The following is a 26,606-nucleotide window of genomic DNA, read 5'->3' as shown; positions in this document are numbered from 1 at the left end:
ATTAGCTCGAAGTCAATGCATGAGAAACGTATCGAGTAGAGCGGTTAGGTATACACTGTACGCGAAAAAAAGAGGTGGGCGTTGACTGAAAGGCAAGGTAGAAGAATGCTCGTTGTTATAGAATCAAATGGCCGAGATTGTAAAATTCTCTTGGTGCGGCTGGCTCAACGCCTGGGCTTATGTCAGCAGGCACCTCACTGTCATCATAGGGGACTTCGACGGGCGCGATGAGATTTGAGAGGCGGCGGCTTGATCAACAGATTCACCCTTCATACACTTTTTTCTGCTGGGCATATATTGTGACTACATTTGCAAATGCATTCTCTTCCCTTTGCGCCTAGCAAGCTCGCTGCCCTTTACTTCGCCTCTAATTCATAGTTGTTAGCTTGTGGAGTTGACCATTCTGGAAAATGGCTTCGACTGGGCAGGATATGGCAGACTTGCAACGAGTTATTGCCCTGGTGAAGTCGTTACTCAACGCCCAGCTAAAGGACATATTGCGAAGTGAGGGCCTCGCGGTTTCGGGTGTTAAGGCGATTTTACAAGAACGAATAATTGACCGTTAGTCTCTAATCCCTCTCGCAAGCCGTCAAAGCCGAACTAACATTGGATATTCTCCCAGGACTTGGACAGTTCTTTCATTCTGGGCGAACCGACAGATATGACGCACTAAAAGGATATATCTATGCCACAGCTCAACATCAAATGCCATCCACTCCAACACAATCTTCAGCTACATACCAACCACCTCAATCTGCACCATCCACATATGCTCAGCAAACAGTGCCCCCATTTTCTCTTCCAATGACTCCAAGTCATTCCTTTTCGACCGGTATGGCTTCCGCTGTAGGTCTCTATTTGCTTTAAAGCTGATTCTGTTCCTAGGTCGACTTAGTTTTAAAGACAGCCCATTTTATTCCATCATAGAACCGCTGACGCCTGTGGTAGAATGCAAAGGTAAGCTTTAGATGTCTTGGAGCGCTTTCAAGTTAGAAAATAACTAAGTCCTCCGTAGTTAGGGAAAGTACGCGTGATAGCGTAATTTTAAAGGTTGTTCTCTCAGCGCTGAATGCAGCGCGGATTCAAAATGACCCATCCTTGCGAGTCATGGTCTATTGTGCAGCGGATAGCGGCCTCACCCAATATACCAAATCTGACATTACATTTCCTCACCAAGTTGAGCTCAAAGCGAACCTGGATGACGTTAAGGCAAACTTACGAGGGTTGAAAAACAGGCCTGGTTCAACACGCCCAGCGGACATTACTAATTTTATCCGAAAGAAAGCTGGCTACGTTAACCAGGTCGCTATGACGTACGCACTCACACAGAAGGTAGACCATAACTTATTTACTATCTCGGTGTATCCGTCCATACAGGAGTTACTTTGTACTGACATAATATGTATAGAAATATTTCATGGTTATAAACCTCGTTCGAAAACACACAGTGGAGGAATTGGTAAATCAATTACAAGCTCGCAAATCATTATCTGCTGAACAAGTTATACGTGAAAGTAAGAGGCTCTCGGAAAACAAGCATCTATCAATACCTACTCATGTCTAACAAACAATATTAGTGAAAAACAAAGCAGAAGATGCTGACATTGTTGCAACCTCTGCCGTAATGTCGCTAAAATGCCCCCTATCGACACTTCGAATAGCGGTCCCCTGCAGGTCAACGATTTGTTTACATACCCAGTGCTTTGATGCGTCATCATTTTTGCAATTACAAGAGCAGGCCCCGACGTGGACGTGCCCTGTATGCAACAAAGCGACAAACTTTGAAGCACTACAAATCGACCAGTAAGCATATTGTTAGTATTCGCAAACATTCACCTCATAACTAATGTATTAGGTACGTTGATAATATACTCAAGTCGACACCGCCGAATCTTGATCAGGTTACGGTGGACCCAGATGGCAAGTGGCATATTGGACGAGACGATGACAATCCGGTACCGGGTGGAAACCCACCCCCTCCTACTGGTGGCGGGGAGGATGATTTAATCGAAATCCAAGATTCGCGACTAGCCACTCTAAAAGAGGAACCATCTACCACCCCAATGACCCTTCACAGTACACCGTCAGTTCAAACAGGGGAATTTTTGTTCGCCCAATCTACATCGCGACCAACACCAAATAATAAACGACCAGCTAGCCAGGTCATTGATTTGACCGTAAGCGATGATGAAGACGAAGAACCTTGCCGCCCCGCAAAGCGCCCACATATACAACCTAGCCCCAATCAATATTCAAATCGATGCTCAGATTTTGCCTCACGGTCCAGCGTGAGTAATGCGAATTTTGGTCATACTAGTCAGAGTTCGTCTAGTTCTCCGGCCGCAAACTCATTTTATTATGATGCTTAAAAAATCTCCGCTGACTGCCTGGAATAATCGAATTGACTTGTATTAACAGCGGGGGCTTGTAGGGGAAATTTTCCTATTTCCAACGTCTCTCTTAGTCGGTTTTCTGTTCATTAACATTATTTAATTCTCTTTTTATTGTTGAAAGAAAGATTTGGCGGCAGAAAGTGGTCGTTGTTCTGCGGGAAGGTGTCATCTACTGCTATACGACGCGCGAATTGCATCGGCATTTTACATAATTGAATTAGGGATCATACAGGAGGCAGCCTGGCAGAGCGAGGCGTTGGGAGTTCCGTTTGAAATGATACATACTTTTTTCTATCTAGATCGTGGCGGTTGAGATGGGAATTGTTACAAGTCCCTCACAACTTTCTCACTCTAGGTGACATTTTTTTCAAGGCGATATGCTTATAGAAACCTCCAAACTCCATAAAACTAACGAAACTGAGGGCTCCAGGCTCTATATTTTACATGCTATGATAGCCTAAGGGCAACGATTTACTCATTACGCGAATCGCTACAACGGAGTTGTTGATCATGTGGGACGTCTAAGTGGTTGTATTAGCATGCAGGCAGCTGAGGCATATATGTGCGGTGCGCTAGTCCGTGATAGGCAGCCTAGGGCCAACAGATCATACTGACGTAACTAGACCAAGGAACAAGTTGATTAGGTAATTAACTCAGGCAATCGAGCTTCCCTGGTACTGTCCTAAAGAGCACTCACTCCTCCACACTTCAATTATTTTGCGAACCCCCCACTGGCCCTAAAGAAAGCTACTGCTGCAAAATCCCAGACCTGCGTCGCCGATAATACTCTTCGAAATTTATAACCCCACCTACCACCAACCCTTTGTCTCCTGTTGCAACCACTGAATTCGGCTCTGCATACAATCCTCCCCTTCATTTCCATCATCCGCGCCTCAGTTAGATGTCCGTCGACACCTCCCTCCCTTCTTTCAACGTGTCGGACTCGTACGCCCGCTTCGTCAGTGTCTCATGCCTGGACCTCCTTCTCATAGAACTAGTGCCAATGGCTGAGAGACTAGCGGAAGAGCTATCTGGCATGGAAGGAAACTTAGACGAAGAAGAGCATCGCGAAGCTACCTTTTATAGATTAGAGGCGTTAGGGTTTCGTGTTGGGCAAGGGTTGGCTGAGAGGTGAGACGATATCACATATCTATGTCTGTATCCATATCTTTCTGAGAAATGGTGTACTCCCTCCCAATCTTCTGAGTTGAGATTGAGCATTGGTGATGAGTGAGATGGAAGTATATACAGTGTGTCAGCTACATATCTTCTACTCCAATTGCTATCTTATATCCCAGACTGGCGAAGCTTTCACGTTACATCCATTTCATACTTGCACACACAGGACTTAGCCTCCTGCCATTGAAACATATTATCTTATTCTCTATATTGGACCAACACCTAGCTAACTGATTTTCGTATGTATGTGGAGCGCCATTAGATTTTCACGAGACAGACCCCGATTTACAGATAATCTTGACGTGATAAAATTCCTTTGCAAAGATTTCTGGACGATTTTATTCCGGAAACAGATTGATAATCTCAAAACGAACCATAGGGTACGGAAGCAAACCTCAGGGAGGGATTCAACTCCCCAATACATCCCATTTCCAGCGATGCTCTATATTCCATGTGCCCTTGTCTGCTTTTCGGTAATTGGATCAAATGAAACACATTACTCACTAGAGTCCCTCGCAAACATTTTTCACTTTTAGGGTGTATACGTCCTAACCGATAATACATTCCGGCCTTTGATACGAATGAGTATGTCAAATCGGAACGAAGCCATCGCAAAAGCCCAATCAGTAAGTTTTCTAGTACAAGGGAAAGAAAGTAAATACACCACTATCAGTCAACCCTCCGAACCTCTTCCCCCACCCCACCTACCAACACAGCAGAATTCAAGATAGAGGTGAGCCCGTCCTAACGGGTTTTAGTACCTCTGGTTCCCCTGTGGCATAATCCGCGGCGGCCTGGCAAGCATGGGCATAAACGCTACTGTTCAAGCTGAGTCGTCGGACCTCCCCAGCGCGACTTTCCAGATCAAGACGGTGCAGATGGCGCAACCTTCGCTACAGCCACAGCAGCAATTACAGCAGCCCAAATCATGAATATTTGAGATATCCCCTAACTTGAAATAAATAAATACCCATGTCCCGCGCTATCTGCATGGTTATTGTTCATTTGAATATATCGCTTCGGAATTAACAGGGCTTATATATACATATTTGCGAAACAAGGGACTTAATGATAGTTAATTTTTCCATGGGTACTTGCGGACTTTCTCTATCTTCTCTGACCTTTTTTTCCTCTTGCCCTTTTCCCCCCTCCTTCCTTGCTTCTTTTCCTCCTTGCTTGGACAATGTTGGGGGAGGATGGGAGGGAGGGAGGTGGTAGAGGAGGAGGAGAAGGTGGAGGCAGAATGGCATTTTTCAAGCACATGTCGTTCTATTCATTTTCATTTTGTATCAAAGATTCATCATTCTCCATTTTCAGATCTTAAGAAACCATCAACCCAGCCCCAACATGCTTGCTAACAAGGCTCTCACGTATAGAAAAGAGGAGGAACGCTGAATGGATTTGTTTTTCCTCTTTGTTCCATATGCCGTCGTCTGATCGCGACCTATGTTGTATGTTTGCGGACCCTCCTCCTGTGTATTGACATGTGTATATGATGACCCTAAAGCCTATCCGTAGGGAAAGGAGGTAGGTAAATAAAAATACCAATTAGTAAATGTGTCCCTTACGGCAGTTGTTTGTGGTTTTACTTCTTTTCTCCTTCGGTACGGACGTTGTCCAGGGTATAGGGAAACAAAATAAAGAGTACGATTCACTTTCGGAGAAAGAACAAACGCTAATGGACGATTCTATTTGAGAACAGACACCGTTTTTCTTGTTTGCATTACTTTTGGCTATGATGATGCTGGTGATAATGATGGGCAACAGGAAGAGGATAAGCAAATGGGCGGGTTGGAGTTTACTTTGTGGGTGGGTTCTTGACAAAGTCGATGCCTTTCTCGATGTTGCCCTTGAGGCCCTTGGTGCAGACTTCGAGGAGTTTCTTCTCCTGTTCCGTGATGCTGCCTAGGATGTCCAGGGCCCTTTCAGCGCCGGATTTCTGTTTTCACAAATCGCAATGTCATCAGCCCGTCCGCACCATTACAAAACCGATTCATCGGAGCAATTAAAGTTACTTACGCCGAGTTCTACGGGGATGGAAAAGTAGTCCAAGCCGACTTGGTTCTTGATGACGTCGCCTCCCTGGATGCCGGGAAGGTAGACGTAAGTTGGTTCAACGATGCCGGACTCACCCTTGGAAGCTCTGATGACGCTCTCAGAAAAGCTGGGTTCATTACAAGTCAATGGACAGTACATTTCATACTTAAGATTGAAGGGGTGAGGAACTTACCGGAATCCAGCGTAAGCCATAGATAAGGTGGCCGAACCAGTTCCATCCTTGGCCTTGACCACTTCATCACCACCAAATTGGACGCCTGTTTCCTTAATCAGCGACTAGTAAAATGCATTGATTACTTACAGGCGACAAAATTCCCACTTACGGTTTACAAGAGCATCGTATCTATCAGTAGGAATTTGGACAGCAGGCTTAGCCTGGCTGAAAAGGGGCACGATGGTCTCGCCGGAGTGGCCGCCAATGACGGGAATGGTAGTTTTTGACGGGTCCTTCTGGCCAGTAAACTCTTGAGTGAAGGTCTCGGCACGGACGACATCGAGGGTAGTGACACCAAAGAGGCGTTTTGGGTCGAATACGCCAGCGGCTTTGAGAACCTCAGCGGCGATAGGGACGGTGGAGTTGACGGGGTTGGAGATGATGAGGACAAAAGCCTTAGGACTGTGCTCTGCGATACCCTTGGCGAGGGTCTGAACGATGCCAGCATTGACTTTGAACAGGTCATCGCGGGTCATGCCGGGTTTGCCTATTAGGGTGAAAAGTAGTTAATTCAGCTCGAGAATAGTTGGATATGGTATGTATGGGGGAAGCATACGAGGAATGCCAGCCGGAATGACAACAACATCAGCGCCAGTGAGAGCGTCCTTAAGGCCATCGTCTTTGGGTAGATATCCTTTGACAGTCTGTACAACCATTTTAGCATTCCATTTCTATAGCTATAGTGGTGAAATGATGCATACATACAGCAATGGTGGAGATATGGGAGAGGTCAGAAGCAACACCTGGTGTATTGACGACATCGTAAAGCGCGAGTTCATCAACGAGAAGACTGGCTTTGAGGAGGAGGGAAAGCGGCTAGAGATATTTTGAGATAAAGGTCAGTGTGTTCGTCATCTGCTGGATTGAGCGGGGACCAAGAGGTTATTATGTCTTGACTGTTCTGGGTGTCTTGCAGTCGATATAGGAAGTATATACCTGGCCAATGCCACCAGAAGCACCGAGAACAACTAGTAAATTGGTTAGAAACGCATATTCCCCAGATAGGGCGATAGTTGTTGGGAGCATCACCAACCTGCTTTGACCATGATGGTTAAGTTTTTGGTGGGAGATAGGTGAGCGGGGTAGGTTGAAAAAGCGTATTGAGGGGTATATCGAATTTAATTTAGGTGCACCTGATGAGAATTGGTGGGATTACAGGATGACAGTGGAGGAGCGATAGTTGACTTACGAGTGGAGGACGTGAAGTAGAGAAGAAGCTGAGGAGGTTGAGTAAACAATCTTTGTAGAGGTGTGTCACATGTCGAAGAGGGGCTGTCATTACACGGTATTGGGTAGTTAGTGCTACACATCACTACGGCAGCCTATAGTGACAAATGTGTCAAATGGGGGGCATACAGTTGAATGTGGTTAATAAAAAGTTGAACATGATTAATTTTTGTGATGGGTTAGCACCTGTTGGTAGTTAACTTATGCAACCAACCCCCTGCTGCACACTCACATGCTCATACACTCATGAAGTTCTCCCACACCTTCTCACAATTCTGTTTCACAATTATACATATCTTAATACTCTAATGATTCTTCTGCTCTGTGCTTCTTCAGAGTATGATTTCTAATATTTCTTCTACTCTAATTCTCTTATTTATAAAAACTCTCTTATATAATCTCTTTTTCTAATCTTCTTTTTCTTTCTTTTCTTAATTGATTTGTAAACTGTTATCAGAATAGTGTCAAATTCATTGATAGTACTGTTGAAATGAATTATATAAACTGTGTAGATAATATGAATGATTTAATTCATAATATCAATAACTTTTATTTAAATAATATATCTATTATATTATAAATTGATTTATCTGTGTTGATCTGAGTGCTCTATATTTACAATTATATCTAGATACTCAAGTTAAATTTAAGAATAAATTACTCAAGTTCTATAAAACTGTATTACTGTAATAATATTATAAAAAAATCTGAGTATTTAGAAGTTTATAACTATATATCTGTAAAGAGATTAGAATATCTATAAAATATTTTCTTTAAAAAATAAAAATTGAATTTTCTAATCTTCAAGTTATCAGAATCAAGAATTATAGTTTTATATAAAAATAAAATAAATTATAAATATCTTTATAAATACTCTTCTGTAAATGAAAACTGAAATTTTATAGAAAATAATACTGAATTTTATAACTTTCTTCAGTAGTAATCTCTACAGATAATAGAGCTTCAACAACAACTGAATAATCTAAATATAAATATATTAAAAATCACACAAATATCAATATCTCTTATATATAAAAGAAGAGAATATCTCTCTCTTCTTAACAAATTCATAAAAGAACTCTCAATCTATTTAGTCTGAAAATAAAAGATAAAAATTAAACTTGAAGAAAATAGATCTGTAATAGACTCTCTGCTTTCACAAGCTCACTATATTTATAATCAGCTAGAAAAAGATACTCTAGCTAAGTTTTATTATAAGATATACATCTCTAAAAAAGTCTTCTATCAACTAGATATTCTATTTTTAAATTCTATACTTTAAATATATATAATATAATAATTGAATAGAAACTGTCAGAGAAATATATCACTGATGAATTATCTACTTAACTTTAATAATAAAATATATAAAACAGAAGATCAGAACTGAGATGATACTGTTAAAATTAATTTTTTAAATCAGTATATTAGTTTTGAACTGCTTAAGCTCTGTATTTTATATTTTATATTTATATATTATTATAACTACTGCATTCATTTATATCAACTTGATAACAATCTCATATACTTCAATACTGTTTAAGAAAGATATAATAATTATAGACAGAATTATATATTTATTAATATATCAACTATATCAGCTGCTTCTATAGATATCATAAATTGAATCTCTTATATAAGCACAGAATAATCAAAGATATCTAATTTCTCTAAATAAAAAGTTATTGATTAAATTATTTAAGATATCTGTATTTACTGTAATAAATCAGAGTATTTTATAAATCAGTATATTAATATAGTAGCTTCTACTTCTATACTATAAATGAATATAACTATATTTATAAATAAATAAGAATAGAGAAAAGAAAAGCTTTTATTCTAAAATATAAATAAGAGTTTAAGAAGTAAAAAGCTAACTGAAGATTTGAGTAGAAAATGTAAGTAGATATAATTATAATCTCTGTCATTGTAAATAGCTTAATCAATATATATGCAATGATAGACAGTGATTTTCTTCACTATACTTTTATAAATATTTAGTTAATAGAAAAATATAAACTTCAGTGTATTTCTTTCTCTGAACTGTATAAATTAAATAAATTCAATAACTTTAGAGAATCTATCTTCTACAATATAATAAAATTCAATATTAATATAGAAGAATATAAGAAGAAGAGTGTTTTTATATATAAAATACAGAATCTTAAATACAACTTAATACTCAGTCTATTATAGTTTACAGAATTTGAAACTTTGTTAAATATATACAACTACTGTTTTATTTTCTCAGAAGATAATTATATCTATAAAAAGAATATTAATAAAACTGCTGATTTTATTTAGATATCAGTGAAAATATTCAAATTATTAACTCATCAAATATATAAGAAAAAAAATATTCAGATATTCACTGCTAGTATAACAGATATCAAAAAGATATTAAAAAAATTAGAGCTCAAGAACTTTAAAAAACTTTATAAAGAACTCTCTGAAATATACAGAGACTTTGCAGATATATTTGATAAAAAAATAACTGAAAAACTTCTCTCTCACTGAAAATATAATATAAATTATATAATTGAATTTATTAAGAAAGATGATAAAAATCTGCAATCACTCTGAGATTCTCTCTATAGTATATTATATAATAAGCTTCTTATTCTATAAAAAATACTCAATAAATTACTGAATAAAAATTTTATTTATATTAGCAATTCATCTGCTGCAGCATCTGTACTATTTATAAAAAAATTAGATAAAAATTTATAATTCTATATTAACTACTGAAAACTCAATAAAATTATATAAAAAGACTGATATTCTCTTCTGCTCATCAATGAAATACTTAAATAAATAGAAAAAATAAAATAGTTTATAAAGTTTGATATCTCTGCAGCCTTCTATAAGATAAGAATTAATAAAAATGATAAATAACTAACTGTTTTTTATATATATTACAGACTATATAAATAAACAGTAATTCTCTTTGAGTTAGTAAATACTCTCAATATATTTCAGAAATATATTAACTGAGCTCTATAAGATCTATTTAATGAGATTATATCAGTGTATATAAATAATATTCTAATCTTTATCAATGAATTGCTTACTGAATACTGCAAGTATATATGATAAATATTTAACTATTTACAAGAAACAGAACTATAAATGAATATTAATAAATATAATTTTAAAATTAAATCTATAATCTATCTAGAATTCATCATTGAAGCTGAGAAAGATATACAAATGAATTCTAAAAAAATGAAAGTAATTTTTAATTAAGAAATATCTATTTTAATAAAAGAGATTAAAAGTTTTCTAAAATTCATCAACTTCTATCAAAGATTCATCAGAGACTTCTTGAATATTGTATAATTATTAATGAATTTGATATAAAAGAATACTGTATTTCAATAAATCACTGAAGTGAATGCTGCTTTCAAAAAATTGAAGTATATATTTATAATCACTTCAATACTGCAGTTATTTAACTCAGATAAGTATATAATTCTTGAGATAGATACTTCAGATTATATAGTAAATGAAATACTGATATAATATAATAATAAAAATATTCTACAACTCTATATCTTCATCTCAAAAAAAATATCATTTACTGAATATAACTATAAAATTTACAATAAGAAGCTTCTGATAATTATATAATATCTTAAAGAATAAAAATCTGAGTTTATAAATATTAAGAAGTTCAAAATTGTCACTGATTATAAGAACTTAGAATACTTTATAATCACTTATAAGTTTATAGAAAGATATATATACTAATCACTGTTTCTCAGCTGTTTCTTATTTATAATCTATTACTAATTAGAGATAGAAAATACTTTTGTGAATATTCTATTTCACAGAGAATAAAATATATCCTCTGATAATTTAGATAATAGATGAAAGTATCAAAAATATCAGTTAATCAACTCTGTAATTATAGAAAATTTTATATAATCAGATAATTTTTATATATATATTAATCTATTCTGAGCTCAGAAATTTTTACTTGAAGAATAATAAAAATAAATAGTAGAGATAAATAAATTCTGATAATAGACTGCAGAAGCTGTACAAAGTAAAGTATTTTAATTTCTTACAGATATATATTCAAAAATAAATATTTCAGTATATTTAATCAATAATAACAACTGTTTATATTTTTGAAATAGATGATGAATCTTTAATTCAGAATTCTTATAAATATAAATTATATAAAATATTTACAATTTACTGATAACTGAGTATTCAGAATATAAAATTATATACAGTATTATTATCTGAAAATTTTACTGATTAGATATATTGAAAAATATATACTGATTTATATACAATTATAATTGCTGCAGCTTAGTAATAGTATAATATAAATATTAAAAAAAATACTAAAATCTCTATCTGTCTCTGAATGAATTTGATATAATATAGCTATCAACTTCACAGTTTTCTTATTTGAAAATAGTGATTCTATAAATATTCTAGTTATTATTAATTATCTTAGTAAGAGTATAATACTGCAGCTCTGTAATAAAATGAATATTAAAATTATTACAGATATCTTTATTAGAAGTCTATTCTATTATATATACAGTCTATCTTCATTTATTGTATTAGATAGAAACAGTCAGTTTATAAATATACTTTGAATCTGTATATATCAGCTACTGAGAATTGAGTGAAAGTTATTAACAGTATATTACTCAGAGATTAATAAAATCACTGAAAAAATAATATAAATAGTTAAAAATATCCTCTGAAAGTTCTATAACTATATATAAAATAATTGAAATAATCTGCTACTGTATACTGAGATTGTTATAAATAACTAAAATTCTGCTACAATAGATATAAGTCTATTTTTTCTTCTATATAGTTATAATTTAGAAATTCTGAACTTTTCTAAAATTCTCTGAGAGATTATATATATCTGCAGTTCTGTATAAATAGTAGAGAATATAATTAATAAATTTAAAAAAGTCTGTAAATGAGCTGAAGCTTTAATAACTAGTATTTAATAGAATTATAAAAATTAAATAAATATCAAAAGAAGTTCTGTAATCTGATATAATATAAAAGATAAGATTTGACTAGATTTCAGAAATATAAAAATGAATCACTTCTTATATACACTGAATTATTATTATATTAAATATATAATAGTAGAAGTATTAGATATTTATAACTATCAACTGAATATTCTATCTGATATTCACAATGTTTTTTATATAAGTCTATTTCAATTTACAGCTGAGAATCTATTCTTCTTGTAAAAAACTTCTGACTGATAATCATCTGTTATTATAGAAGAAGACAATGAATTTAAATGAGAAATTGAAACAATTCTCAGTGACTAGACTGACCACTGAGATCATGAATTACATATTTGATTTGATTTGATTTAATCTCAGTTCATTTCTTGGCATAATTTTAGTGAGATCAGAATCAGAATAAAAGTGTAAAGTGACTAGAATTATCAAAACATGAGTGAAATGGAACTAAAAAAATCTTGATATTCCATGTAAAGTGACTGACTATCAAAATCAGAACATGATCTGGGACTGATCATGATTTTGACTCAAGTTTGGTCCCATTCTGATGATTATATAATACATCAATCTGATGATATGATTGGTGGAGATATTACCTCTATCTTGCTTAGTGCTGCTGCCAACCTACCTACCGCTGCCAACCTATCTATCACTGCTAATCTATCGCTGCTAATCTATTGCTGCTAATCTATCGCTGCTAATCTATTGCTGCTAATCTATCGCTGCTAATCTATCACTGCTAATCTATCGCTGCTAATCTATCGCTGCTAATCTATCGCCGCCAACCTACCTACCACTGCCAACCTACCTACCGCTGCCAACCTACCTACCGCTGCCAACCTATCTATCACTGCTAATCTATTGCTGCTAATCTATTGCTGCTAATCTATCGCTGCTAATCTATCGCTGCCAACCTACCTACTGCTGCCAACCTACCTACCGCTGCCAACCTATCTATCGCTGCCAACTTATATAGGGTAAATCATGGTCCCATTTGGTCCCATTTTGTAAAATGGGATCAAATGGGACCAGGATCACTAATTTATTAGTAAAACATGATCTGGGACTAGATTTATAATATAAACAGTGTAAAGTGACTAATTTGCTAAACACTATATGAGACCAGGACTAAGATATCTAATAATGAAACTGAGGAAAAATTTGGTCTCAGTTTCATGCATGGTCATATAGCCAGTCTATCAGTGACAGAATCAATTGTTGCTGTTATAAATATTTTATCAAATAAATAGAATATAATTGTTCAATCTGAGAATTTATATCTATTATAAAGAACATTACTGTATTCAATGTCTACAAATTCTCACTCATTTCAGTAGAAAGAGATAATATAATAGATTAGTATTTATTGATAGTTAATTTATACAATCAACTCTCTGCTGTATGCTTATATACTTATATATATTTATAAAATTCTCTCATATTTTCTTACAATTTTATTTTATAATTGTATATATTTTAATACTCTAATGATTCTTCTGTCTCATATTTTTTTAAAGTGTAATCTTCAATATTTCTTTTACTCTAATTCTTTTATCTATAAAAATTCTTTTATATAATCTCTTCTTCTAATCTTCTTTCTCTTTCTTTTTTTAATTAATTTATAAACTGTTATCAGAATAGTGTCAAGTTTATTAATAATGCTGTTGAAATGAATTGTATAAACTATATAGATAATATAAATGATTTAATCTGCAATATTGATAACTTCTGTTTAGATAATATATCTGTTACAATTTTTCAGATCAGAATAATCTTTGATATAATTTTAATTATAAATCATATCAACTCTTTATTAAAACTATATATAATTAGTTATGTTTTATACATATCTCACACATCTTCAGATATATCAGACATAGTGATTTTATTATATTTAGACTGACTGATAAAACTATGAATTTTATATTTGATTTAATTTAATTTAATCTCAATTTATTTCTTGGTATTATTTTAGTGAGATCAGAATCAGAATGAAAGTGTAAAATAACTAGAATTATTAAAATATAAATAAAATAAGATTAATAAATCTTGATATTCTATATAAAATAACTGACTATTAAAAATAAGAATATGATCTGAAACTGATTATAATTTTGACTTAAATTTAATTTTATTCTGATAATTATATAATACATCAATCTGATGATGTAATTGATAAAGATATTATCTTTATCTTATTTAGTGCTCAATACTCTGATGATTTATTATTAGATTCTTTATCTATCACTATCAATCTATCTATCACTGCTAATCTATACTGCTGCTAATCTATCTATTGCTGTTAATCTATCTATTACTGTCAATCTATCTACCACTGCTAATCTATTACTGCTAATCTATTACTGTCAATCTATCTACTGCTGTTAATTTATCTATTATTGTCAATCTATCTATCACTGCTAATCTATTGCTGCTAATCTATCACTGCTAATCTATCACTGCTAATCTATTACTGTCAATCTATCTACTGCTGTTAATCTATCTATCATTGTTAATCTATCTACCACTGCTAATCTATTGCTGCTAATTTATCACTGCTAATTTATTACTGTTAATCTATCACTGTCAATCTATCTACTACTGTCAATCTATCTATTACTGTCAATCTATCTACTACTGCTAATCTATTACTGCTAATCTATCACTGCTAATCTATCACTGCTAATCTATCACTGTTAATCTATCACTGTCAATCTATTTACTGCTGTTAATCTATCTACCACTGTCAATCTATCTACCACTGCTAATCTATCACTGCTGTCAATCTATATAGAATAAATCATAATTTCATTTGATTTCATTTTATAAAATGAGATCAAATGAAATCAGAATCACTAATTTATTAATAAAATATAATCTGAGACTAGATTTTTAATATAAACAGTGTAAAGTGACTAATTTACTAAACACTATATAGAACCAGGACTAAGATATCTAATAATGGGACTAAGGAAAAATTTGGTCCCAGTCCCATACATGGTCACACGGCCAGTCTAATTATTCATATTTTTATTGTGACAGTGTTTTTATCGTTACAGTGTGGCGCACACACATCAGGTGTGGGTGCGCGCGGCACGATTATTAGATTAGAAAATCAATATAGCTTTATTCAGTGAAATAAGAAGATACAAAGTATATTGCAATTAGATATCATCAGATTTATATATAAATTGTGTCTGTTTAAATCTGTTGAAATGGTGTGTCCATGCATCGATTTTCTATGCCAAGAACTGACAGAATTTTCGAAAGCGCTAAATTCAGGCCTACAATACAATCCCCTGCCCCACACTCTCAGGGTACATAATAATGGCACTTGAAATCCAAGAATGCATGTATTTTAAACTTGTGTAAGACGGCATAATAGTAAAGGAGACAGGAGATTGGTACGCGCAGCAGCACCCAGACTCAATTAATTTACTTCTTATGATCAGCAAGATGATCATGAATCAACTCGTATCATTAAACCAAGGTCACGAATCTGGGGAAGAAAGAAGGCACAAGAACTAGAAGCGAAGAGAAATACCTGTTGGCAACTTGAATAAAGGGAATGATTCCAACGAAGGCCATAAGGTTAATCCCCTTCCGCATCCATTGTCCTAGCATCGAGTCGATATTCCTTTCAGTTCGTCACTCTTGTTGGGTCGCCTTGCTTGTTTCTGCCGCCGTAGACTCAAGGAACATGGCAGAATTGACCATCCGAACAATATCTTGCTGTTTCGCATCCATTGTCTCCAGCTTCTTTTTTGAATAGCTCCTCAGCAGGGGAATAAGGGCCACCACGCTCCAAAATCTATGAGCAAGAGGAACGCTCCCAGTTCGTTCCTCATACATCATCCATGAAATACAGGCGATAATGAGAATCCAGTAGGCGCAGTATGAAATGACGGACCCGTAGGTGCCCGTGTTCTGCCAGCCTAGAATGGCATAAAAAACATCCCACCCATTATCAGTCTTTGGGTTACAGCAGTTGACATGCCACACAGCCTCTTTGACGTTGTAGGAGCCCGGCCCTGACCCAACTTCAGCGACATCGCTTCCAACCTTGACAGCGAAGACGTGATATTGTAAACTCCAAATTGCCTTGGAGAACATGCCGGCTGCGATTAGGTACAGCACGCAGGTCGAGGCAATCAAAAAGATCTGAATTGACATGACGTTGCCGCCTCGGTATATCAGCCAACCAGTCAATAAGCCAGTTATAATTCCCGTTATCACGGGCAGGGGAAACGCAGTAGCCGGATATCCCAATGAGACGCCCCCAACAAAGACAACCGCCTCCACGCCCTCACGCATTGTTGTAACGAACGGTAGAATGAACATCGCATAACGGCGGCCCCAGTCGCCACGCGCCCAGCGGGACGAGCCCTTATTTCGTTCCATCAGTGCTTTGGCAATCTTCACGCGCCATTTTTGCTTGGACTTGTTGATACGTAGTAGAGCCAATCCCATGATCGTGATAATGATCGTTGCAATAAGATAGAATATGCCTTCCCACAGGTCCTCGGAGGATGACCAAATATCATCCCCTAATGCATAGAAGATACCGATGAAAACTCCTCCAATTATCAGGCAGAAGATCACACCCACGATAGAGCCCAGCCAAACTTGTTTTCGCAGCCGTTTGTAAATGGTTGGATCTTGATGAGGCTGGCCCAAGCATTGTTTGAGAAAGGACAAAAGCACGGAGACGATAATAACAGCCTCGAGACATTCTCGGAAGACGATAAAGAATATCTGGACAGCAAAGACATTAACCATGTTGTTGATGAGGGACAGCAAGAATGAGCTTATTGGAGAAAAACGGAGTCGTGGAATAAAAACCAGCGCGGTGTGCTTCTAAAAGGGACTCGACAGTCCACCGGTAACAAAGTCAAATCCACGTTCGTCCCATTTTTAATGCTTGACCCGGACCAACTGGGGCAGACGTGGGCAGACGAAAGGGCAAACTCGGAAATGGGTGCGAGAATCGGTAGGTGGCGCGCTCAGACCACGTTTGAAATACGATCAGATAAAATGAAGGGCGGCCAGTCGTAAGTTTGCTCGACAGGGCCATTCCGCACAGCGTCTGGACAAGTCTAATTCTCGCTTATCCTGTGACCATGGACCGTCGACTTCTTGATCAGGCCTGTGCCGGTCATTGGTCTTACGCTCGCTAGAACGGGTCACGGAACGATGAAGTGCCCAAATAATTTGCGCCCGAACGAACTAAGCTTTTTGCATCCGACATTCTCCACAAGCCGTCATTCCCTTGTCCAATCAAATTCCTAGGACCTGGTTCCACAGGCACCAATGCGAGTTCAACCCCCACCCGATTTCTGATTTATCAGATGGAAAAGGGTTGAAAGCATTTTATCTGATCAAACAGCGAAACTCTATTATAGAACTCCCCACTGTCCAGTTTCTTCTCAACTTTCACCGAAGTTGAATTATCTCCAGTCTCCTCTCCAAGCAAGTAAATGTATAATTAACAACAGATAAATAACCCCGTGGAACAATAAGTGACTAGTGAAAACCATCCATTCCTGGACTGAAAAAAGAACAAAATCGCGCAGCTGGTGGGTGGTGTGTGGGGGAGGGTAGGGGAAGGGGAAGGGGGGGAAAGATTCTCACGTCTGTCAACTAGGTTCTCTGTTCATAATGATAGGAGGGAATAAAGTTTTTATCAAGCACGCTAAGTTAATTGCTTTTCTCCGACACCTGACCTGGGATAGAAGGATGGTTTGAATGCGACTCTTCTTCGATTACCGTCGCTCTCCCGAGCTCGCATTGCAGACAATCACTGCTCGCACATCGCCATGTGGAAATCGATTCTCATTCCCGCAGTGCTCCAGTGCCTGGGATCCTGCTTCGCGAAGACGGTGACATATGACTTCAATGTTTCTTGGGTCACAGCAAACCCCGACGGACTCTATGACCGCAAGGTGGTTGGCATCAATGGTCAATGGCCCCTACCCGTCATCGAGGTTGATAAGGGCGACCGACTGGTGGTGAATATGTACAACGGCCTTGGTGACAAGAACACTTCTATCCACTTCCATGGGATGTTCCAGAACACCACAAACGGGATGGACGGCCCCTCGATGGTGACGCAGTGCCCTGTACCACCTGGAGCCGCTATCACGTATAACTTCACTGTCAACCAGAATGGTACCTACTGGTACCACTGCCATACTGATTATTGCTATCCTGATGGATATCGGCAGGCATTGATTGTCCACGATAAATCTTCATACTTCTACAACGACTACGACGACGAAATCTTCATAACCATGAGTGATTGGTACCACTATATGGCAGAGAACATAAAGGGATCTTTCATGTCACTATATAATCCAACTGGGGCGGAGCCCATTCCGAACGCCTTTCTCTTCAACGACACTATGAACTCTAGTGTCCCAGTTGAGGCGGGGAAGACATACCTGCTACGTCTGATCAATATTGGCGCCTTCGTGGCCCAGTACTTTTACATCGAGGACCACAAATTACGCATTGTTGAAATTGATGGGGTTTACGTCGATGAGGCGGAAGCGGACACCCTTTATATTGCTGTCGCACAGCGATATTCCGTCCTCGTCACGATGAAAAACAGCACAGAGCGCAACTACGGTATGGTGACGGTGGCCGATTCAGTGCTCCTCGATACAATTCCGTCCGATCTCAGGCTAAACCAGACAAATTGGCTTGAATACAATGCTGATGCCCCGCATGATCAGGTTGCAATGACGGTTAGCGTTGTGTCAGACCTAAATCCACTTGATGACATCACACTAGTACCGCATGATCGCCAGGAGCTTTTGACAAATCCATCAAAACGGATTGAAGTATCAGTCATTGCGCAGGACCTAGGCAATGGCCAGAGCTATATGCTGTTAAACAACCTTAGCTACACTGCTCCTAGAGTGCCTACGTTATATACGGTTCTATCCGCAGGGGATCAAGCAACGGACGCTATGGTGTATGGTGACTACACACATTCGCTTGTTCTAAACCATCTTGACATTGTCGAAATAGTTCTGAGTAACCTCGATACCGGTACTCACCCTTTTCATATGCACGGTCACCAATTTCAACTTCTCGATCGTGTCCCTTCCTTCGGCCCTAATTTCTATGATTATTCTGATGGAACAGCCTTTGCTACCTACAACGCCTCTAACCAGACTTCGTTCCCTGCATACCCAGCGCGCCGCGACACATTCGTGCTCCCGCCTGGTGGATATTATGTGATTCGTTTTGTCGCCAATAACCCCGGCGTCTGGATGTTCCACTGCCACATCGACTGGCATTTAGCCCAAGGCCTTGCATTGACTCTCGTCGAAGCTCCACTACAAATTCAAGAGCGCGTCTCCATTCCTGAAGACCACTACCAGGTCTGTAAAGCGGCCGGCGTCGCGTATGAGGGCAACGCTGCCGCAAACACAAGAGACTATCTTGACCTGGCAGGGCAAAACACGCCTCCCGGGTTTTTGCCACCAGGGTTTACAACGCGCGGTATTATCGCACTGGTGTTCTCGTGCATTGCTGCGATAGTGGGCATGTGCTTTATTTCTGCTTATGGTATCTCAGATTTGAAGTTTACGTTGACAGAATCGGGAATGGAAGATGAGGACAGTCCGGTGGAACTAGCAACGGGGTCAGTTCAGCAGAGCCATGATTAATTTGTCTCCAGGAAATAGAGATATATTCATATATTAAGTTGTGTCAATTCTGAACAAAATATTATTGAAAGCCTTCATTTGTGTTCCCATTGAAAAGAACCTGATCAAGAATTTGCTAACATTCTTGCATGATGTATTGACATTATTGAAGGGAGAGGAGAATGCATAAGGGTAAATTTTTGCCACGTAGATCTGATTTTGGAAGAAATGTACGTAGCTGATGCAGGCGATGCGAGAGAGAGAGAGAGATTGGCCGCTAGCTCGGCCAAGCAGAAGGTCTGGTAGCTTACGGATCGACTCAAGCACCATTGAGCCAGTAGGGCTCATATTAGGCCAGCGAAAAAGGTCCACAATACCCCAGAGACGGCTACTCCATGTAAACGTCCAAATGGAGCCACGGTCAGCTAGGGCAATTATCTTAGAGCCCTGCTTAATTGGCTTATTAGGCATTTTGACTGTATGCTTCGTACAGTGAATCATCGTCGCATCAATAGATATATTAGACCCTGGCTGGTAGTACTGCCCAGCTGCTCTCTCCAATGTGGAAGCTGGAGATTCTAGCTTATACCACCAGCGCTTATCTCCTGGCTGGTGGTTACCTGCGCTAGTTGGCCTAGAGATATGCAGAAAGCGCTTAATTTGCTCAAAGCACTTCTGTGACATATAGAGGCGAGGTGTATGAATTGGCCCTTGATAGGGATCCTGGAGCCAATAGAGGTCTATACGTGGCGAAGTGTGGACACCCACATATATCAGAATATCAATAAAGACCTTAACATCTGCTGCTGTAGTACAGTTCCAGGCACGGCAACTGCTAGCCTGGTTCTCAGGACTCTCGCTCTGATCTGCCTCTCACTCTTGTTTCCACTTAGCATATTCATCAGTTGACTGGCTAATATATTCGAAGATATCCTCGCTGAAAAATAGAGAAAATAGCGCGTAGGGGCTATCGATATCAATCCCACTAGGTAGCTGGAGCTGCGGCTGTGTATGGGGTTAAGTGCTCGATTCATGTGTCTAGGTCCTCTTGAGAGGGTAGTTCCGCGAGACCGTCGTAAAGTTTGCGCTTCGGCGCCATTGCGAATTAGCCGTAGGCAGTAGGCAGGTGAATTAGATAAGAGAGAGCTCAGACGCGCTCAAATCGCTAAGTTGAAGCTGTTGATAGCTCACAACTAGCCAGGTCTAGAAGCTAGTGGACCAATAGAAGCTAATATGTTATTGGCAGATCCGACTTGGTGGCTAGCGGGCCAATTATAGCCAATTATAATTGTAAGATAAGATCATAAAAATGAGAGTTTTTATAAATATGTGGAAGTATAGTTATAAGAGAGCGAATAGATGATAGAGAGTTGATTATATAAATTAACTACTAACAGATGAGAAAGCGACTCATTTACTTATATAGCTCACTCATTTGTAAATTATATTAAATATCTTTTGACTTGAAAAACTCCGAAATATTTCAGATAGATATTATATTCACAACCAGATAGCATCTAGTTAATTAATGCCATGCTCATTACAGATAGATATGATTATTAATATCATATAGGCAAAAGAAAATGATATTAAATGACATTTATTATCTTCTATCAACCTTTGCCACCTTACATCTGTCATCAATGGCTCAATCGTTCCCCCTATGCGCCTCAAGCATCAGCCGGAAGCTCCACAGGAGCTCTCGATCTTTCCTGAGCTGCTGCTAAAGTGCTCTCACCTGCATCACTTTTAGCCTTCCCTCCCAATACTGACGAGTCCAGCTCACCAGTGAGAAAATTAGCCGGTAACTCAGATAACGGACTGCCACCAAGCAGCTCTGGCTTCTCGCATGTATCATCGTCCTTTTCTGTCACCGTATTTTCCTCTTGCCTCTTTCCCGCTGCAGTTAGAGGGGACAGCCTTCCTTCCTCAGCTGCGGGTATCTTTATATTAGCATTCCGTTGTCTTCCCAACACAAAAAATAGTACTGCGATAAGACCTATTATGAGCACTCCTGCGGCAATGCCGCCAGCAATGCCGCCTTTTGCGCCTGTCGACAAGCCTGCTGAACCGCGGCTGAGAGGTTGAGGGCTGGTACTGGTGGTGGGTGTAGCGGTGGGAGGGATGGTTGTAGTAGTTGGGATTGAGGGTGTCGCAAGAGGCAATGAAAATGTAGTAGATGACGTCGTAGAATGTGAGGTGGATACAGAGGAGTTATTGTTAATGTTTTCATTTTTCACACAGCATTGAACGTCATTAGGTCCTATACATGGCCATGGCTATATTATTCTCAGCGGTAACGAATATCAAACTTAGCACGTCACTTCGGATGACCATGTGATAGTGACAGAGGGAGAATAGTTGCTGTATTGGGAGAAACGCAGAAATTCTTACCGGACCTATGCCTGCGAAATATTTACCGTCCTTCTCACATCTCCTGCCGATAGTGCTTTGACAAAAACCAGCCCCTTCAGGGACGCTGCAACTATGGAGCAAACAACACTTCAGTGGGAAGGATGTTAGAATACGATGTTGATCAAGTCAAGAATCATGGTTTCTGACTTCTTTGGGACCATCTCCTTGAGGACACAAAGTTCTGTCCGTTTCAAAAAAACCTCTACCTGTACCCGCAGTTAGAAATAATAACTGCAAGGAGATAAAGTGAAATTTCGAGAGTACGGACACGACCCAGCTTCAACGCAGTCTCCTCTTCCTAGCTCTGTTTGGCATTTGACAACGTCTTGTCGAAGGAAGAGATGTTTCGTTTTTGCGAATTGAGCAGGCTGGTTTTTGCTGTCTCCATAGGCTCTCATTCGCAGCATCTCAGAAGTTCTCGGGGACATCGTAGGAATGTAACAGCTCCTTGGGAGAGTGGTGTCAAATTTTTCTTTTCCACTGGGAGAGCCTTTATGGAACAGAATGCCAATCTGATTCTTCAAGCTAGAGGTCAACACAATTGGCGGGTAAAGCGGTGGATAAGAAAGATATTCGCAGCCGCGAGCTAGCCATTTTAGAAAGATGAGATGATCATCCCACATATGTGATTCTGCCTCGCCTTCTCTCGGGGATCATCCCAGCCTATCTATGAGCAAGCGGGTAACTCTAATGCCCATTCCCCAGTCGTCGCATTGTATGTATATGTGACAGGGAGTGTGTCGATCTTCTCGTATTCTTCTCAAACACAACAGGAACTTGGCACTTTACTCGTGTATCATGATTACAATACAGCGCGCAGCGTGTTCAAAATCCTTGTCCGACGATATTATTCGGTGCACTCGTGTTTGCGATCATCAGCCCAGCCTCCAAGCTGAGCTCAAGGCCTCACCAAAACCACTGTCTTCAATTCGTGACTGGTGGCAAGAAGCGTAAAAGTAGCTTGTTTTTTGTTTGTGGTGTTGCAGAAAGGTCCAAATATTGTGGCGGACGTAAAGCTTGCGAAAACAGAATTTTCTGCCACCCCCTGAAAAGTAGTAGCAAAACACCGCAAAAATAACCAAAATATCCACGTATCTCTAGAATCATTCAAATATCATCCAATTCATTCAAATACGCACCTTTATCATCAAATACGCACCTTTATCATCAAATCTGCCAATATGCCCCCCCAGCTCAGCGAATTTACCACCAATGAGATCGTACGCCTTCTAAACGATGGTTATATGCCTGCTCAGATTGCGCGGACCATTGAGTGCCATCTGGCCACTGTATATCGAATCCAACGAAATATTCGCTGCTTTGGAACTGCTAGAAGTCCTCGTTCAACATGGGGTGTAAAGCCAAAGATCACACCGGATATCTTGTCAGGTTTGGAGGATTTTTTTGAGGCATATCCAACTGCATATCGCGATGAGGCTGTCTGCTTTGTGAAGGATGAATTTGATGTTGATATCCACCCTCGATCGATATCTAGATTGTTGAAGAAACTGAATTTGACACGGAAAAAGGTGATTAATTATTGCAATTGTCACTTATAGAACCTGCTAATCCGTCAGTTCTATTTGATATAGGTTGAACCCGTGGCCACTCAACGCGACGAAGAACTTCGAGCTGAATGGCGTATTCAAGTTACTCAGTATCAACCTGATCAACTTATATTTTTAGATGAGAGTGCTGCGAATGAACGTACTGCAGATCGACGATATGGATGGTCAAGCAGAGGATTCCCTTGTCGCATTAGAAGGCCCTGTAAACGATCTCGCAGATGGTCAATCTTACCTGCGATAAGTGTCAATGGATATCTTGATTATGATATATATCAGGGGTCCTATAATACAGAGAGGTTCAATGAGTTTGTACGTGTCCGGATACTGCCCAAATGCCAACGAGGTTATCACTACCTAGTGATGGATAATTGCTCTTCTCATCGTTCACAAGCACTGCGAGATCTCTGCAGAGAAGCTGGCATTGGACTTTTATTCTTACCCCCATATTCTCCTGATTATAATCCTATAGAGGAGTCATTTCACGCGTTGAAAGAATGGATTAGAAGATACAGATGTCAGTTAGAGAATCAGTTTGATGGAGATTTTGAAGCCTTCTTGCATCATGCAGTTGAGAACTTCATGGGAGAAGAAGATGCAAGAGGATATTTCAGATCTGCTCATATAGGATAGTATTGTAAAATCTAGAAAGATTCAGATTGCAATTCAATTATGATGATATATAATATCTAAGTTTCAAATTCAGAAGCAGAAGCAGTATGAGGTCTGCTGCCATCACTACAAACAGCAGATAAAGACAATTTAATCTCCTTCAACCGTGACTGCCAGATAGGACTCTTTAACCCATCTCTTATTATCGAGAATATACCCATTCCAATATTCAACTGAACCACCTGCTCATTTGTCATTGTCCGTATATGATCCAGTTCAAATCCTTCATTCTGAATAATGCTCTTTGCAGTTAAAAGAGCTTCTGCTCTTCGAGGTCTCTCTGTCATCAACCAGTTGAAGAACTCATCAATAAACAGATCCGCGTGTTCACCAAACTGAGGGATTGGACTACTTCGAATAGGAGGCAGGTTTGGATTCGACGGCAGATTTGGATTCGACGGCAGATTTGGATTCGACGGCAGGTTTGGATTCGACGGCAGGTTTGGATTCGATGGCAAGTTTGAATTCAGTCCTCCCATGCCTCCCATTCCTTCCATCATATATTTCATCACCATCACATTGATTATCTCACTTGGAGACACAATATTAGATGAAGAAGGAGTTGAGGGAGGGAAGATAACTGCTGGCATCTGAGGTGTCTGTATAGAAGGGTTAGAAGCAGAGATAGGTTCGCTTTTTCGTTCCTTCTTCTCCTTTCTATCCATTAATCTTTTTGTCATCTTTCTTGACGGATTTTTAACTGTTGCATGTCCACGTTCAACATCATCTATCCAACTGGCAATCTCACTACTCAGGAGTTGAATATGAGTATCATCAAAAGCCATCCAACAAGTGCCCTGCTCAAAGTTATGACAATTCATCTTTTGACAACGCCAGTGAGCAGTTATCTCACGCCCAATCCGCAAAGAATCGCGCTCATTTGACCGTCGATTTCGAGCCTCCTTCAGCTGCTGGCTAGTGGCCGTGGATCTTGTACGCGTAGGCGGCAGCTTTTCGTCATCGGATATTTCATGAATTCGAGGGGATTTGGCAGGACGATAGAGAGGGGATTTGGCAGGTGGTGAGATTACTTCTTCTTTGACATCTAATGCTCTTTTTGATGCCAATGTCTGGGTTGTTAATTGTGAATCCGACACTCCAATGAAAGCTGCAGGACCGCGTATTACAGAGGTGTTTGAGGATAGAGTTGAGATATCAAGAAGATTAAAAGAGGTGGTAATCTCGATGCTAAATCCGCTCATCTTCTCCTTATATAACTCCTTCAAAAGAGTGATAATCTCTCTCCAATCTGTCTCCTTCTCAAGGGTGATTTTGATTGAAGATCCACGTTTGTTTGATGAGATGACTGCTATACAATTTGCAACTTCTATCTCCTTGCAGTTCTGCTTCATAACATACTCTTCAGCTATTCTTTTTGCAGTATATTGAATACGATAGAAGCTGACAGTCATATCATTTGTTGTGACATTCCGTAACTTGATCTTTATAGGCTCCTTTATCCCATTGATAATCACCCGTTCATACAGCCTGAATGAGATCTCGGGCTCAGGGGTAGGTGTTCGCAGAAATCGAGGATCTTCTGACTGTGTCTCCTCCTCCTCCTCCTCCTCCTCCTCCTTCTCATCATCAGTTGGATTCTTGTCATTATCCGGAACATCCGGAACAGGCGGTTTGGGCAGACGAAGGCGCAGGGTAGTTGGAGTCCTTTTACGAGCTTGCGAGGCAGTAGAACGGTGGGTGTTGCGGGGCATATTGGCAGATTTGATGATAAAGGTGCGTATTTGATGATAAAGGTGCGTATTTGAATGAATTGGATGATATTTGAATGATTCTAGAGATACGTGGATATTTTGGTTATTTTTGCGGTGTTTTGCTACTACTTTTCAGGGGGTGGCAGAAAATTCTGTTTTCGCAAGCTTTACGTCCGCCACAATAAGCATGTTGTTAGTCCGGTGGATCCCGTTTTTTGGGCCACAACCCAACAACCACTTACTTGAACAAATATTTCGCGATCCCATCACAACAACGAAGTCACAGGTCAAGATAAGTGCGTATAAACAGAAAGAAAAAGAGACAGTAAAATAGCATCTGAAACTAAGAACCGACACTAGTAGGAATCGAACCTGGGCCGCTGGAGGGATGATCTGTAACAATCTGGCAGATATAGATATGTCCTACCTAACCTACCTGCAGTGATGAAAGTAGTACAGATATGCTGACCGCAGTTCGGGTAGACTTACTAGAGTTTT

The 26,606-nt window shown here is 38.8% G+C and overlaps 7 protein-coding genes across 7 annotated transcripts; 3 read left to right on the top strand and 4 right to left on the bottom strand.

The window, feature by feature from the left end:
• Nucleotides 1-299: 299 nt before the first annotated feature.
• On the top strand, nucleotides 300-2,464 carry HCBG_08890 (MIZ zinc finger protein; the record flags this gene model as incomplete). The annotated part of the gene is made up of 8 exons (XM_045435939.1): nucleotides 300-561; nucleotides 623-832; nucleotides 886-957; nucleotides 1,016-1,332; nucleotides 1,409-1,514; nucleotides 1,578-1,803; nucleotides 1,856-2,288; nucleotides 2,432-2,464. 8 exons carry the CDS (start codon nucleotides 411-413, stop codon nucleotides 2,462-2,464), a joined length of 1,548 nt encoding a protein of 515 aa, XP_045283468.1.
• Nucleotides 2,465-3,119: 655 nt separating this feature from the next.
• HCBG_08889 (BET3 family protein) lies at nucleotides 3,120-5,132 on the top strand (the record flags this gene model as incomplete). Its single annotated transcript, XM_045435938.1, has 4 exons — nucleotides 3,120-3,524; nucleotides 3,835-3,952; nucleotides 4,109-4,198; nucleotides 4,331-5,132. The coding sequence occupies 4 exons, from the start codon at nucleotides 3,397-3,399 to the stop codon at nucleotides 4,502-4,504; spliced, it is 510 nt and encodes a 169-aa protein (XP_045283467.1).
• HCBG_08888 (malate dehydrogenase) lies at nucleotides 4,817-7,041 on the bottom strand (the record flags this gene model as incomplete). The annotated part of the gene is made up of 9 exons (XM_045435937.1): nucleotides 4,817-5,080; nucleotides 5,375-5,511; nucleotides 5,592-5,736; nucleotides 5,803-5,887; nucleotides 5,954-6,331; nucleotides 6,401-6,488; nucleotides 6,550-6,660; nucleotides 6,781-6,812; nucleotides 6,878-7,041. The coding sequence occupies 9 exons, from the start codon at nucleotides 6,888-6,890 to the stop codon at nucleotides 5,074-5,076; spliced, it is 996 nt and encodes a 331-aa protein (XP_045283466.1).
• An 8,454-nt stretch (nucleotides 7,042-15,495) lies between these two features.
• HCBG_08887 (plasma membrane iron permease) lies at nucleotides 15,496-16,881 on the bottom strand (the record flags this gene model as incomplete). The annotated part of the gene is made up of 1 exon (XM_045435936.1): nucleotides 15,496-16,881. The coding sequence occupies one exon, from the start codon at nucleotides 16,866-16,868 to the stop codon at nucleotides 15,738-15,740; it is 1,131 nt and encodes a 376-aa protein (XP_045283465.1).
• A 1,024-nt stretch (nucleotides 16,882-17,905) lies between these two features.
• On the top strand, nucleotides 17,906-19,765 carry HCBG_08886 (ferro-O2-oxidoreductase; the record flags this gene model as incomplete). Its single annotated transcript, XM_045435935.1, has 1 exon — nucleotides 17,906-19,765. One exon carries the CDS (start codon nucleotides 17,906-17,908, stop codon nucleotides 19,763-19,765), a length of 1,860 nt encoding a protein of 619 aa, XP_045283464.1.
• Nucleotides 19,766-19,907: 142 nt separating this feature from the next.
• Nucleotides 19,908-20,843, bottom strand: HCBG_08885 (uncharacterized protein; the record flags this gene model as incomplete). Its single annotated transcript, XM_045435934.1, has 3 exons — nucleotides 19,908-19,957; nucleotides 20,056-20,550; nucleotides 20,816-20,843. The coding sequence occupies 3 exons, from the start codon at nucleotides 20,841-20,843 to the stop codon at nucleotides 19,908-19,910; spliced, it is 573 nt and encodes a 190-aa protein (XP_045283463.1).
• Nucleotides 20,844-21,414: 571 nt separating this feature from the next.
• HCBG_08884 (uncharacterized protein) lies at nucleotides 21,415-22,782 on the bottom strand (the record flags this gene model as incomplete). The annotated part of the gene is made up of 3 exons (XM_045435933.1): nucleotides 21,415-22,023; nucleotides 22,307-22,365; nucleotides 22,428-22,782. 3 exons carry the CDS (start codon nucleotides 22,780-22,782, stop codon nucleotides 21,415-21,417), a joined length of 1,023 nt encoding a protein of 340 aa, XP_045283462.1.
• Nucleotides 22,783-26,606: the final 3,824 nt, after the last annotated feature.

Source organism: Histoplasma capsulatum (assembly GCF_000150115.1).
Source record: "Histoplasma capsulatum G186AR genomic scaffold supercont2.18, whole genome shotgun sequence".
NCBI classification, from domain to species: Eukaryota; Fungi; Ascomycota; class Eurotiomycetes; order Onygenales; family Ajellomycetaceae; genus Histoplasma; species Histoplasma capsulatum.
This window is presented reverse-complemented; position numbering and strand designations above follow the sequence as displayed.